General features: G+C 41.3%; 1 protein-coding gene across 12 annotated transcripts in view; it reads left to right on the top strand.

The window, feature by feature from the left end:
* Positions 1 to 7,011: 7,011 nt before the first annotated feature.
* The window catches only part of sh3gl2a (SH3 domain containing GRB2 like 2a, endophilin A1), a 33,784-nt gene continuing 24,485 nt past the window's right edge, over positions 7,012 to 16,310 (top strand). For 6 of the 12 annotated variants that reach the window (XM_031863088.1, XM_031863082.1, XM_031863084.1 and 3 more), the window contains exon 1: positions 7,012 to 7,244. In XM_031863088.1, coding sequence (XP_031718948.1) covers positions 7,200 to 7,244 — 45 coding nt within the window. In that variant the 5' untranslated portion in view covers positions 7,012 to 7,199. The remainder of the gene's footprint in view (positions 7,245 to 16,310) is intronic. The other 6 variants (XM_031863090.1, XM_031863089.1, XM_031863085.1 and 3 more) reach the window with 2 other exon arrangements.

The raw sequence follows: 16,310 nt of genomic DNA, 5'->3' as shown, positions 1-16,310 counted from the left end.
TGTTTATTTATATGTGTTTACATACGTACATTTAAAAACTTAGGTATCATATACTGTGTGTATATATATATATATACATAAAATTGTGAATCAATTAGTATAGTGGTTGATCTGCTGTTCAGAGGCAGCTTATAGAATAACAGCGGCAGTGAATTAAAATCACTGGCGGTCAGAAGTGAGATTTGAACCCACGCCTCCATACAAACAAACACATACTAACATTACACAGGTTCAGGTGGTTATATGTGCATGACTACTAATCCTCAGATGAGGTGAGTGAAGGTAGGTGACTTTGGACCTACCTGACTTTACAAAGCTGGTCATCTCGTGGTCTTCAAACTGTGCTCCCTTTTAAAATCAGGTCCCACCATCATTTGTCTTCGGATCGCCGGATTCACGCTATAGGTAATGCCAATTTACGTCAACGTTCTGAAAGAGATTTTACAAACAGGGGGTCTGGCAGATGTGCCAGTGTGTCGGTCATGTCTCTGTCAGTCCAGGGTCTGTGGACCATCATTGCTCCATTTGGACCTGCCACTTGGACCATCGGGAATGAGAGTTCAAGTCTTTCCTCGTCTGTTCTTGGTCCTCGTCCACTTCTGGTGTCACATGAGTGGTTGTGGGAACCTCTCACTGCGTCTCCAGTTGCGTCCCAGGTCCTCCTGTGACTTGTCTGGGCTGCCTAGTTGGGACATGGCGTGTGCGGCCTGCTGCATGAGGTTGGCGACGGAGGAGATCGTGCTCGTGAGGTTGCTGGTTGGAGATGGGTCGAAGTCAGGCTGTCTTGGTGTGGGTGGGCCTTGCTGTGCTGCTTGACCGGGTGGAGGGGCCACATATGGTGGAGGTGGGGGAGGACATGCGTCAAGTTCAGGATCCACCCTGTGCAGTGAGGGATAGAGAGAAGAAGATATCTGAGAAGCTTTATCTGCCTCTTTCTCATTTGGTTTATCTACTTTAGACATCTTTTTACACAGTTTCTTTCTTTCCCTACTTTCAGATTCATCCTTCCACATTTTCAAACTTCTATTGTGACTTTCTATCATTTCCGTAACTTTTTTAATCTGATCTGTTAAATGATCCTCATTGAGGAAACCCACATTCATTAACCCATTCATTCAAATGCTGACAACTCGCTTCACCATACTTGTTCTTCATGAAAATGACATTAGGCCCTTCAGGTGGAGGGACCTGGTTACTTCCCTGTACACCCATTTTGAGGCACAGTCAGTGTACACCAGTGGCGGGCCGTGCATTTTATACCTGGGCCTGCAAAATACACAAATATTTTCCTGCACAAATACACTATGAGTGCAGATACATGAATACCGGCATGACGGGATGCGGCGGCATTAACGAACAATGAGTCAAAATCAATTCAGCTAAAATTGCAATTCCGCCACACACTCAAGAGCACAGGCCATTCAAATATCATTCTACTTAAAACAAGCTGCACTGGAAGCAGAGCAACGGAGGAAGACAGTAGCTGTGGAATGAGAAAATAAGATAATGGGAAAAATATTTTTATAAATTATAATACATGTAGTGTATTTAAGAAAAATTATTAAATTATAAAATAGATATAACTTTGTGATTCTGTTTAGGCCAGCAGAGAAGGCCTTGCAGGCCCTGACGGCCCACCACTGAGTTCAAGTATCTCTGGGGCTTGTTCCCATGTGAGTAAGTTGGAACATGAGTTTGACAGATATTGTTATGATATCATTGGTTACGAAAGTGAGGAATATTTACATCAGTTAGCATTGAAATATTAGGTATTCAGCTCTAAATCCAACATATACGGCAGAAATGAGATTTTAAAAGTACAAATACGACTGTCATACATGTTAAAAACAGATCACCGTCACTCTGTTATAAAACATGAACGTGTCAGTAGTGTGTTAATCAGAAAACTTCATGCTGGTCCAACTTTCAGTCAGAGATGATGACAAAAAATGAGACCGGTGGTCAGTGTATTAAAGTTAATGGCAACAATCTCATATTTCTTTTGAGCTCAGCCTCCATCTGTCTGTTCAGTGCAGGTGAGATTTATCGCCTCATGAGTTAAGACAAATGGACACTCACTTCAGGCCACACACGCACATACAGATCACTGAGCCGTGGGACCAAGCACTTTATCAGAGCTGCCCGCTGAGGCCGGCGAGCAGGAAAACTGAGCAAAGACCTGCATTCAGGTCACTGTCAGCCGGTTTGATGTATCACTCCTAATTCCTCTGTTAGCCAACAAGAGCTACTCAGACAACAGGTGTTCAGGGTGCTCCTGCAATATATCCGATGTACCCTCATATACGTATGCAGCTTTCACTGTGGAGCTGGTCTGATCTGATTCATGCAACATACTGTAATCATATGTGTTGAATGAATGGCAGTTTTCACCCTCTTACACACGTACGCATCTCGATTGCTGCATCATTTCCTACCACCAGGTGGAAGCAAAGCATCATAGATTGGGAATTATTGGGCAGAGCTGTATAATTTATAAAAACAGGACTTGTATACATATATACATATTATATACATCTTATATATAATTATCATTTTGACGTCCTCAGTGATTATGTTTTTCACTTTTGACCCCTGAAGTCTTATGTTTGTGACGTAGACTCTGCATGTGGTGGTATCTTAAGTAAGTCAGATGGATATATGCGTCAGTGATTTGTAAATGACTGAATTGCCTTTGCAACCCATTTTCAGGATTACCTTTTTGACATTTCATTAAAAGCAGAAGTTTTGTTTGGTGTCAGCAACGGACAGACAGAGAGACGGATGGATGGATAGATAGATTGATAATTCCTTTCTTCTTCCACAGGATGGCGCCACTAACATAACAAATGTTTGTCCTTACTTTAACCAGCACAGCCTCTTTAAATAATCCGTTGTGGTGGAGTTTGGTCGTTACATGAGTACATACTTTTAAACACTGTGAGAATAAAAGCCCAGTAAGATCAAGCAGTCAAACCGCAGTGTTGATAATGATGGAGTTGTGGAACAACACACATACAAAGAGGATGTGTGGATGTAAACATACGCAAATCTTGTGTGGATTGGTCCCACAGTTCATAGCCTGCGTGTGTTTTTGCATTTCTTACACCCAGTGTGTGGTCTAATGGTGACGATTATGTACACTGCATGCGTTAATTACAGCAGTGTATTGGCCTGGTGTACATACACTGTGTTTGCTTTGCAATTACGCGTCGAGATCAAGAGACGAGCTGTGTGTAAACGCGTTACTCATGTTAGAAAGGAGGAGGTGACAGGTCATAAATATAACATTTCACAACTCTGCTGTATCCTAAAGGTTGCATCTCTCGACTGAATGAGTTAAGTTCCTACACGGAAGCAGCTTCGAAACATACAGCCTCTATTTGGTTTATTTGGACATTTCACAGTCGCAGATATGGCCGTATTTAGGACGCGATAGCCCATTTGGTGATCGTCACTCCGAGTCTTATTCCAGGGCTGTAACAGTGACCATATGGGACCCGTCTCTGACTGTCTAGCCAAGTAGTCCTACCACAATCGACCAGCCATCTGGCGTCGAGGGGGCTGCCTCTGAGCTGATAAATGTGTGCAGGTGACTCATTAACTTTAATTCAGAGCCATTATTCGCATTAGTGCCGCAGATCCGTGCAGGATTTAAATCCTATCAGCCAAATTATATCGTGATGACTGGGATTGAGTTTGGGTGGGCCTAGCGGACCGGTACAGTGCGGTTAGAAACGTGTGCATTAGCAGAAATGTGCGTTGTTTTTTTACTACACAATGTCTTTTAGCTCTATACGTATTACATGACGCTTATAAGCCCACATCCGCTATTATCTGTGAATGAATTCCGACACGCTCACCTTCAGTTTTGTTTGAAATAAATCAGGTATCCAACATAGTGCCATGATACAACAGCAGCATATTGTGCCTTTACGCACCATAGGCGCTGTCTGAGTTGACTGATTGATGGCACGAGATGGCACATGGTCATGATTTTACGTGTTGGTATACTCATTCACATATGATTTGGAAAGTTAGAAACTTGAGTTATGTTTTGTCCACAGTGTGGGAAGCTGTCAATAGCTGACAAAAACAATGTCACCACAAGGTCCTTTAAGTGTTCAGAAATATGATCATCTACTCCATCACAACTGGGCAAATTCTTGAGGAGGATCGTGTGATACGATCCAAAGCTCCAGAACATCTAATGGACCGTGTGGTGAGATTGAAAACCGCTGATTCCAGTTGTTTCCAGGGTCAAAAATTAACTTTCGATATCGACATAAATTCAGTAATTAGCATGTATCTCAGTAAACTTCCTCAAGCTACAGTCAAATACAAATGTTGTTTTAATAATTATCATCCAAACGAAGGTATTCTTTTTTATATATATTCTCGTTTGTCTCTCAGCTCACAGCTCGCCGTGTGTGAAAGTGTGCAGATGTTGCCTCGTTGCTTTTCTTTTATAAGTTTTCATTCGTTAGTCTATGTGTACTGTAGAACTGGTTTCACTGATGGAATAGGAGGAACGTTACTAAGTCTGTCTGACTTGTCTGTCTGTTGATGGGCGCTGTCCAGGGTGCTGGAGAAGTGGTGCCTGTTAAAGCTGTCAGGTTTCTCTTTACAAGTCATTGACTCATTAAAATTGTGAGCACCGAAAACTATTTGTATATCCAAGTGTTTCTCTCTTTATTTCTCAGGTGATGGTATAGTGTAAAGCTTCTTCATCAACTTCTTCTTCAAACCCTTCATCAAGACAACAAAACATGCAGTAAAGCATATCACTAAAAAATGTGATCTATCAATGCTGAGAGTCTAAACCAGTAAAGAAGGATTCAGATTATTTACCGATGTACAACTACTAATACTCCAATAGAAGTAGAAGCCCTGCATTCAGAAACATTACTTAAGTAAAAGATAATGTTAAGTATTATCAGTAAAATGTACTTAAATTATCCAATGTAAAAATACTCATGCTGTAATAAAATGCCCCCCCCAAAAGTGTTTTACTGTTAAATGTGATGTTTTGAGATTAATATTCCTGCTGCATGGATCTGGATGTTGCATTGTAGATCATTTTGACTATACTTTATATACAGTTGGGTAGTTTAATATACAGCATTGCACAATATTTGATTGTAAGATCAGGATATGTTTAAGAATCATAAACAATGATGTGAAAAAGTATTTGCCCCTTTCCGGATTTGTTTGCATATTTGTCACACTTAAATGATTCAGATCATCAAACACATTTTAGTATTAGACAAAGATAACCCCAGTAAATACAAAATGCGGTTTTTTAAATGATGATTTCATTTATTAAAAGGGGAAAAAAGCTATCCAAACCTACTTGGCCCTATGTGAAAAAGTAATTGCCCCCTAAACCTAATAACTGGTTGTGCCACCCTTGGCGGCAACAACTGCAATCAAGCGTTTGCGATAACAATGAGTCTTTCACATCACTGTGGAGGAATTTTGGCCCACTCTTCTTTGCAGAATTGTTTTAATTCAGCCACATTGGATGGTTTTCGGGCAGAAACGGCTTGTTTAAGGTCATGCCACAGCATCTCAATCGGATTTAAATCCGGACTTTGACTAGGCAACTCCAAAACCTTCATTTTGCTTTTTTTGAGCCATTCACAGGTGGACTTGCTGGTGTGTTTCGGATCATTGTCCTGCTGCATAACCCCAAGTTTCTGGTAGAGAGCAGAATTCATGGTTCCATCAATTATGGCGAGTCGTCCAGGTCCTGAAGCTGCAAAGCCCCAGACCATCACACTACCATCTTTGACTGTTGGTATGATGTTGTTTTTATGAAATGCTGTGTTAGTTTTACGCCGGATGTAACGGGACGCACACCTTCCAAAAAGTTCAACTTTTGTCTTGTTAGTCCACCACTGTTCCAAGTCTTCTCCATTTGTGGATAATGGCTCTCACCGTGGTTCGCTGGAGTCCCAAAGCCTTGGAAATGGCTTTCAACCCTTTCCAGACGGATACATGTCAATTACTTTGTTTCTCATCTGTTCTTGAACTTCTTTAGATCGCAGCATGATGTGTTGCTTTTTGAGATCTTTTAGCCTTTGTCAGACAGGTTCTATTTAAGTGATTTCTTGATTCAACAGTCCTGGCAGTAATCAGGCCTGGGTGTGGCTAGTGAAATTGAACTCAGCTTTCCAAAAAAATGTGGTTAATCACAGTTCATTCATGATTTATCAAGGAGGGGGCAATTACTTTTTCACATAGGGCCAGGTCGGTTTGGATAGCTTTGTTCCCTTAATAAATAAAATCATCATTTAAAAACTGCATTTTGTATTTACTGGGGTTATCTTTGTCTAATACTAAAATGTGTTTGATGATCTGAATCATTTAAGTGTGACAAATAAAATAAAAAAATCAGGAAGGGGGCAAATACTTTTTCACATCACTGTATATCTAAAAAGTCAACTTTTCATATAAGAAAAAATAGCCCTGTGTTCAGCTCAACGCATTTCCCAGTTAATCCAAGAAATGTTTTAATTATGTTGCTTATTTTTCTCAACACAAAGGAACACTTAGTCCTTCCGTTTATCAGAAGAATCCAAAATCACGAAATTTGTAGTTACATTGTTTTCGGGAAGGGCATTTAAAAAATGGCAATCTGAAAAGTAACCAAAGCTGTAAGATAAATGAAGTGGAGTAGAGAGGCCATAGCTCTAAACTCTGAGATGTAGTGGAGTATCTTTAGTCATCAGTATTCAATTGCATAAAATGGAAATACTCATGTAGGCTACATGCACCTCGACTTTGTAAGCACAGTACTTGAGTAAATGTACTCTGTTACAGTCCAGCACCGGTCTAAAGATATGTCGCCCTCCCCAAGTTTGTCCTCGTCCATCTACTAAACCCGTTTAGATTAGAAACAGCTCAGCCTCCTGCTACATACTCAACCGTGGTGAGGAGGCGGCCGCTTTAAGAGGAGCTGGCTCCGACGTCAGCGCCGTTTTTTAAGACATGTGGGTCTGACGTCCAATAGCCTGACCGGCACTTTAGTCAGCCCCTTTCCCACAGGAGATCCCTCTGCCGAAGACCAGCGTAGACGGGGGTTAGCCACGGTTGCAAGATCATCACCAGATACAATTAGGGCCGAGATTTTCCTCCCTCACGAACCTGCAGCATCAAGTCCATAATTTACTTCCAGTTAGAACCACCGTGCAGCAACCATGTCTGTAGCGGGGCTGAAGAAGCAATTCCACAAAGCCACTCAGGTAAGAGGCACGCGACGCCCTGCACGCCAGATCTCCTCACATCGTCATGTTGGGGAGTGTGTTATTGTCAAAAACAACAACAGTAGCGTGGCGTTTGGATAGTCGAGATTTGTCTCAATTTAACAGCTCGTGTTGCACTCGTATTGCACACGGCTGCTGTAATCGTTCTCCATCTGTTACCTCTAAATCACTTACTCATTGCTTTCCCGGTGCTGAAATCCACGGGAAAAGATGGTGCAGCATTGCACCAGTGGAATAATTTATTAGGCTACTCGTGTTTTGCACTGCATTCGCCGTTGTAATTCACAGAGGTTATTTGATGCATAACGCCGAAGACATTCATTCATTCGGGCCTGTTTCTGTTTGGCCGTCTGGGAGGCAGGTGGCACGACGATGTGATGATGATGAGGATGAGTGATGTCGGGGATGTCAGCTCCTCTCGGTACCCTTCAGATGACATTCCGCACAGAAAAAAAGCATCAGAGCTGCAGCTCATGGCAGCCGCTCGCACTGATGCGCAAGTTGTTGCCCCAAACGAAGGGCGGTTTAAATCGGTGTTTCTCTCTCAGCCAACCACAAGGGGAACTCCGACGCGCACCATGTTATGCAATCGTTAAGTGCGCCTTGGCGGAAATCCGCTCAAACCAGCAGCGACACGCCACGACCTCGGCGCCCTCTAAACGCACTTATCTTTTATTGCGGGACACAGTGCTGAATTAAAGCAAGTTTTCCATTTCTAATGCTGAATCACGTGATATTTCTAGACGTATAGGCCTAATGCATGAGACCAGTTCAAGGTTACTCACCGGCTTCCTCGATCCATCCCTTAGTTATTTTGGACTCTCAGTAACATTGGAGGCCATCAGAGTTGTGGCCGCAGGTCACCACAGGTCACCTCTGGGATCTTGATGGTCCAAGACTGATCTGTCCCCGCAGCCTTCCTCTAACTCCAGGGCTTTGAGTTGACGTTTATTTCCAGTGATAGCTGGGAGTGTTTGAGGAAGTTTTTTTCTAGTGGTGAGTCACAGTAACACTGAGAGTCAGCTTCAGGCCTCACACAGCAGGACACCCGGAGCCTGGTTGAGTCACACACACACACACACACACACACACACACACACAGGCTGCTTGATCCTGTCCTTGTTCTCCAGTTCACCCACTCTCCAAATTGGCCTTTAGTTTCAGCTCCCAGTTGGCTTCATTCCTCATTTTTATAATTCTCAATAGCGTATATCTTGAAGGTCGGCGTCTGCAGATATTGAATCTCTATTAATTACATGTTGGACCTGAAGAACTGAGACCAATGCAGCAGTTTGTGAGAACAGGAGTTAATTTACACATTTAACAGCTGGGATCTAATATGGCGATACACTGGGGGGTATGGTGTTGTATTTTTAGTCCATTTATGCTGCCATTAGTTATTTATATCTTTGTTAATGTCATATTGACATTTGAGAGGCTTGTGATGATGATTAAAGCCAGACACAGGGATGTTGTTACTCTTGAAGAGCGGCACTTGCAGATCAGAATAAAATGGTATCCGAGAGTTTCATAATGTTGAATAATAAGAACAATTGGAAAAGCTTGTGTTCTTCTCGGTTTTAAAGCCCATTTGATCAGATTGGAAGCAGACAGCAGCTCACACAGGACATTAGATGGCTGCTCCGATTGTGTTAATTCTGTCTGATGAGTGTATTGTCACCAATCAGAGCCCCGTCTCTCCCTGCAGATGTTCCTTTACAGCCTCAAATGCTTGTGTGTGAGGCGAGTGTGCGTCAGAACGTTTATATCTGTAAATATGCATACAGTTATGTGGCTCTCAGTGTGCATGGATAAAGACGCGTGGTTGAATGTGTAAATATGCAGGAAATGCGCATGAATTTGTATATTTTTTTTTCAGTCTTCATTACAGTTTTACTCCCAATGCGTTTCAGGCAGCTCGAGGCTCAGAGATAGCTGTCTCTGTGGTCTCCTGTCGGCTGTTCCTCAGCATTACACACACCCCCAACACACACACACACACACACACACACACACACACAGAGTCATCGTCCCAGACTCCCAGTGGCAGAAGGCTCCTATCAACCCCTCTGTTTCCGTGCCATAGCCCTGTAATCCAGGCCCAGACTCACCAAGGCAACAACCCAGCAATCTGGCTACTTACACACACATCCTCCAACCAGACCATAGCAGTGCTCCCACCCCAACACATGAGGAGGAGGTCAGAGGGATTAAGGGATGGGATCAGGGATCTAAAAAGAATCAGACAGGAGTTTGGCAGAATAGTTATCAGCATAAATGGAATAGTTTGAATTTTTTGTGAATATGATTATTTGATTTCTTGCCGAGATTTAGATGAGAAGATCGATGCCACTTGCATGTCTTTACAGTAAGCTACCACTAGCAACATGTTATCTTAGCTTAGCATGAAGACTGGAAACGGGGGGAACAGCTAGTCAGGTTCTGTCTAAAGGTAACAAAACCTGTTTCATGGGGTGGCTATGTGCTGGACTATGTCTTGGTTGGGACCAGTATCGTGGAGTCTCTGCTCGTTAAAACTGGGCCAAGCCAAGAAATTATCCAGCACTAAGAAAACTTGTCATTTTTACACTGTGGTTTCTGTATGGACTAAACAGGCAAGATATGACATGCTAATTTGTTAGCTTTAGAGATGCTATCAAATTGAAATAGAATACATAACAGACTAGGGGTGGGTGTTATGGAGAAAATTTAAATGTCACAATATTATTAATCAAATATATTGATATTGTAAGGTTGACCATTGGTGCTTAACATTTCAACATAAAACATTCAAATAAATAAGTGGAGCTGACGTGCGATAATGTCAACTGGTTTATTTGTAGATTGGAGCAGATTGCACATCCTTAAATGCTAAATTGACCTTATAGCCCCATGCATCACTTAATTGCTAATTAGCTGCGTGGCTCTGTCTGACATTAAGGGTACAGCATCTGCTTTGTGAGAAATGGAAAATCCTCATTTTTGTGCATGGGGTCTTGCAGCATTTCTTCATTATCGACTTTGTAAAGACAAACGGCCCATAAAAGGCTGAATGCCATGGAGTGACAGGAGTTTTATAAGATTAACACACACACATGCTCACACAACCTCAGCGTCACCTTCTTAAGAAATTAAATACATAATTTATTATGTATTTAATGGTAAAATAAAGTAATTTATTTCACACAATCACACTTTTCTCCGATGGAAGACATCTCTCTCTCTCTCTCGCTCACCCAAGGACATCCAGGCTCATAGTGGAGCATTAATCACGGGGCCATTTTAACAAGAATGGAAGCACGGGGCAGCAGGTCCACTACAAATTGGCTTTTAAAAAAAAATGTATTTATTTATCCAGCTATCCACTACGCATTCTTACTGTGGATTGTGTTATAAATATACTTCTTCATACACTCTAATAGATTTGAATACCATGAGACTATTTGTACTTTCAAAATAACATCAGCCTGCTATAAAAAATGACACCTTATACTCTCCTCATCATTTTAAGCTAAGACACAATCTTTCAGTCTGGCATATTTCTATAAAGGTGCCGATTGCTGGCTTTTTACGTCACAAGTCAACTTCCCCTCAGAGTCAAATGAGTCATGCGTTGGAGCAGATGCTACTTTCATGATGGCGCTGTTCCCATGGACAGAGTCACGTATGCGTGCAAAAGTGTTAATGTGGTGAAGTTTATTTTTCAGGGCTGTTATACCCTCAACGAATGGAGAAAGAGAGTAAACTGCATTGTGGGTCTTTTACAGTTCTGCTTGTTGTTACATTTTAATCAAACTCCAGTTTAAAAAAACTGTTTTTTTTTATATTTGTCTTAAGGTTGCAGAGAGAATACTTTATCTCTGTACGGTGAGTGTGTACTGCCAGCAGGAAGACAAAAATATGTTCATTAAATAGAAACTGCATGAGGGAGATGAAGAGGACGGCAAGAAAGCTAGAGAAAGTGTGCCAGAGTGAGAGGAGGGAAACAAAAAGAAGAGTCTTTGGCGGGGGGGGTTGGTCTTGCAGCTTTTCCAGGTAAAATGGTTGCTTTGCTTCTTGTCAATGTCAGAAAGATTCCATTACCTTTAACATAATAATCATAGTCATGAAATGAATTAATTGAATCTAATCGCGGTGATGAATTTAGGATGTCAGTACATCTGATTCAGTATATCATCAGTAACACCAGATTTGAGTTAACACCATGTACATTTCTTTCCAAATTTAGATACTTGTTGGTGTTTAAAATTCGAAATTAAATACTCATGGGAATTTACTGGCAGCCCAAATTAGAAATGAACATCTGCAGACTGGAAAGACACATCCCATGGTGAACTCCAGGTAGCGATGTCCCCCCTTTATGTTTGAGAAATGAATTTCAACATGAGACCGAGAAAAATCTAAAAACCTGGCCAAGACACCATTGCTGTGCCGCTGTGGAAATAGCATGAAGTGTTATGTAATGTAGTGCTCTGTATGTAAACAAAATGATCAGTCAAGTAGCTACAGTGCATGATGAATCTGTCTGGCTCCTTTTTAGGTAAGAAACAGCGATCACATTTGGATGTTGTATATTTCTTACAGTGGGTAACAGAGCAGTAATCCTTTATTTTGTAGTCAGCCCTTGTTCGACCGGAGGTTTCCCAGTGTGTGTGCTGAATACTAATGAGTACTACACGTCTTACTCTCATTGTATTGTGTCCAGCATTATGATTTGGCAATTGGAAACAGTCTTGTTTTAGTTTGTTGCTTAAAGGCAATTAATTAAGGAATTTCGTGGTCCATTTAAAGTGAATTCTTCATGTATGAGTGTAGATGGAGGCATTTCCGGCTTGACTTTCCTCAGAAAAGGGTATGTGCACGCGTACATATGAGTGTGCATAGTTGTACATCCGTGTGTGCCCATGGACAGCAATGGGGTCTTTGGATGTGACTGACGCCTGCAGGGCTTTAGGGCAGCAGATTGTGAGTGGGTGACTCATCCAGCCTGGATCCTCACTTGGGCCTACTGCAGTAGAACAGTTCCAGCTGGGAGATAACAGATGGATCGGGACGGGCAAAGAGAGCGGTGCAAGGAAAGAGGGATAAGAGAAGAAAAGAAAGGGGAAAGAGAAGTAGATCGAAAGCGGCCTTGAGCGGTAATGGGGAGCGGCAGAGAGATAAAGGGAGAATTCAAGACGAGATACTGGAGGCGAGAGCAGGAGGAAGGACTCAGCCAAGTCAAACAGGAGGAAGTGTGGAGGACGCTCGATCTGCCGGGATTTACGTTCTTGGAAGCTTTAGGAGAAACTACATTTTATCAGTTGATATTGGTACTATGCCAGTTTATTTTTTTACTCATAATTCCCGGTAGGCTGCAACTAACGATTGCTTTCACCAAATATTTTTGCAATTAATCTATTTGTCTAAAAAAAAATGAAAAATGCCCATCAAAATCCCCCAGAGCTCTTTGAATTAACGTATATTCAGTTTAGTTCAATCTATGAAAAAAAGCTATTTTTTTGAGAAGCTAAAACAAGAATATGTTTGGCATTTTTCTTGGAAATTATTCAAATTTGTTCTGAATTAATTTCTTTGTAAATTGAGAATCTTCGTGATGTTAATGGTAACCCATTCACCATGTTGGTTTCAAAGAGAGTAAAGTGCAAGTACCTCAGAGTTCAACAGGCAACTTAGTTAGTACTTAGTTTCCAGGTTATCGTTAATATAAAGGCAAATGTTAATTTCAGGTTTGTGACATGATGCAAACTCCGGTACGTGAAAGTCGAACGCACTAAACACCCCTCCACCCCTCCACCCCCCGACCTCTCCACCCTCACTTCGTGCCTCACTACATATGTTGCAGTGGCACTGAATCTTGGCATTGGATGTAAATCATGAGGTTTAGAATTGACCAACATGGGCGTGACTTTGAGGGGTCCTGGGCTGAGTATCAAGTGTAGATGCTGTGTGGTGCGTCATGTCTGTTATTTTCTCAGGAGTCAGAGGACGGAGACTCATTGTTGAAATGATCACTTGAGAGCTGAATGCACTCGTCCCAACCGAACCAGTGCTTCGTTTTTGGCCAACTGTGGATCAGCAATGCAGCAAAAGTGATGCTGCCCTGGATCCAGTCCAGCAGTACAGTCCCCTGCAGCAATGTACCTCCCATCTTTTATTTGATTTATTTCCTTCCTTCACAGTGACTCTTTCTTTCACTCTTGCTTGTTATTTGACTTCCAGCTTAAAAACAAGTTTTTCCCTCACCACAGTAGAGCCCTGACTCTGATATGTCTCCATCAGGACACTCTGCGGTCCTTTGCTTGGGCTTGCTAAGCAGCCATACATTTCTGTTAGCCCTCTGACATGTGCAAACGGTATATTTTTCTCAGCTATTGGATCCCCAGCTTCTGAAGGCTGCTCCCTTCCCGAAGGTTTCAAATAGGGAAGTCTCTCACCAATCCTCAGCAGCAGTGACACTGTTTTGACAAGTGTGAATGTAAAATGTCACCCCTATCACCTCACCTCTCACAAATGCTCTTGTTGATTACCTGTATACCTCATAAATCCTTTAACGAGCATTACAACAACATGTGCACATGCACATGCAGTAGCCAGAGGGTTAAAAACTGGACTGTGGAGTTCTCAGTGTTCTGACGTCAGCTCTGATCTGGAGGTTATTGACTGACGGACACCAGTCCTATTCTTGGCTAGTCCTGTGGTCAGATGCATTTTCAACAACAGCACTCATGTCCTCATGTCGAGGAAATGTGAATGAACAATGTTTATCCAGGTTAAAATCTGTGATTGACCGAAGATGTTCTGAGTGAAGGAAACATTGGTGTCCTCCAGATTCAGTCATTCTCGTTTTGACAGCGATGGTCGCTTTAGTGGTTTTGGTTTGTCTATAGAAAGTGAGCTGTGGTTTCTCTCTGCTCTTTTCCACTCCCTTATTTCTTATCCTACCTCTCTCTCCCAACATCAGTATTCAGGCCATGGTTGATGTTTTATTCAGCACTGGCATATTATATATTCTGGGCATCAACCACTGCAGGAGAGACGGCCGATGGCTTAGGGCTGGAAAAGGGTAATTCCTAGGACCTGTAATTAAGTGATGGGTAAAGGTTTGTCTTATCAGACATGATGAATGAGAAGACTGAGCTTTGGTACTTTAGTATTCTGCATATTTCCCCTTAAAATTTGAAAGGTATTGACCATTTATATGCCCAAAGTTCAGTAATATTATATATTAATACCATTAGGTTTTTTGTTAAATGATTATTCCACAGTTAATGTTTCCTTTTTCATTTGATTTATTTAATCCTAATTTAATTTGGCAGTCTCATTGAGATTAGAGAGAGAAGAGAGTCTTGAGAACAAGAAGCAAAACAGAAGGAACAAAACTAAACAAAAAACAGGAATTAAAACACGATTAATGCCTGGAAATGGCTCGGACATTGATGAAACTAAATTCAACACAAACACACTTCTACTTCAGAGACATTCAGGTCACATGTATTAAATCTATAACCCAGAAATCTTCACATACACTCATCTGGAAACCCATTCACCATGTTGATTATTGGCTTTTGTTGTAACTGCCGAGGTGTTGTGGATATAATGAAGGGGCGACGTCACGTAATTTGCAGATATTGATCCCCAGAGACCTTGTGAAGGCATTGTCTGTTATGTGTGGTGCATTTATTCAGGGTCATAGGTCATAGACCAGACACAGGTCATGAGCCAAGTCACCCAAGCCAATCATGTTTTCATTCAAGACTTTTTCATTTTGTTTCAATTAAACCATATAATGATATTTTAAAAATAACACAAGACAGGACAAAACCACTGTACAACCAATCTAGCTGCTCCGTGAGGCTGTCTGGCACATTGCATTAAAAAAAAAAATCAACAAATTGTTAGATAGAGAAAAGTTTAAGACCAAATGTTGTCAGGGTTATGTCAGAATAAAGGTAATGGGCAACATACTGTATATCAGGTTGGGAGAGGAGATGTGTGTGGCAGTAGTACATCTATTATTTGTGTGATGAAGGTGATCGATTGTAATTTTTAGAGTTGATGATATTATATTTAGTGAGCAAAGATGTCAAAAGTTAGCTTCTAAAGAAATAATCTATATATTTTCAGCCATACTAGCGGCACAGCTCTTGAAATTGACATGCGTGGTCCTCAGAGGATGAATCACAGTGTCTTTGGTGATCCTCTGACTTTTCTTTTAGCCCCATCATAAGGTTGACGTTTATGGCTTTTGCTGAAATATCACAAGGATCGACTGCAATAACATTGTATACACATAACCTCGGTGCCTGTTGACTCAGTCCTCATGACTTTGATGATCCCCTGACCTTTACTCAAGCGACACCATGAGTTTGACATTTGTCATCATCAGGTCAAAATTGGTCCAATACTTGTCAAATACAAAGATAATAACATTCCCATCACCCTCAGATTTACTTTGTGTTTAGAGCTAATTACCTCATTTAGAATGCTAACATGCCAAACAAAGATGGTGAACACAGTAAACATTACACCTGCTTAATTTCAGCATGGTTACATTGTCATGAGCTGTAGACTTTCTGGACCTTTAGACTAAAACTATTTCTAATATATATGGGACTGGTTGTCATATCTGCGTAAACACCATCAGCATTGTAATCAATGAAAGGATCAGTAAGCACAGAGTACAATTGCGGCTGTACTTTGATTGATAACCAATTTATACAAATACAAATTTGGACCATCAGAAGATAACCAAAGTTCACAAAACACATAGATGATGGATTCATTTCATGGCAGTTATAAGATATTTCACTAAAAATAAAAATATCCACCTGATGTAAGAAGGGTTCATCCTTTGAGGACTATGAATGTCTGCACACAATTTCACAGTAGAATAACCTATAACCTATCGTTAGCATTGCTAAAAGCAAAATAGAATGACACAGCATGTGCTCTATATTGTAGATGACGCATTTATGTGAAGAGGACATGGTGTGTGGAACAGAAAGTAAGAAAGCGGGAGGAGACACAATACAGAGAGGGGAT

This window comes from Anarrhichthys ocellatus, unplaced genomic scaffold, assembly GCF_004355925.1.
Source record: "Anarrhichthys ocellatus isolate YVR2014 unplaced genomic scaffold, GSC_Weel_1.0 scaffold28, whole genome shotgun sequence".
In the NCBI taxonomy this organism is placed as follows: Eukaryota; Metazoa; Chordata; class Actinopteri; order Perciformes; family Anarhichadidae; genus Anarrhichthys; species Anarrhichthys ocellatus.
Note: the sequence above shows the minus strand (reverse complement) of the source record. Positions and strands in the feature narration are given on the sequence as shown.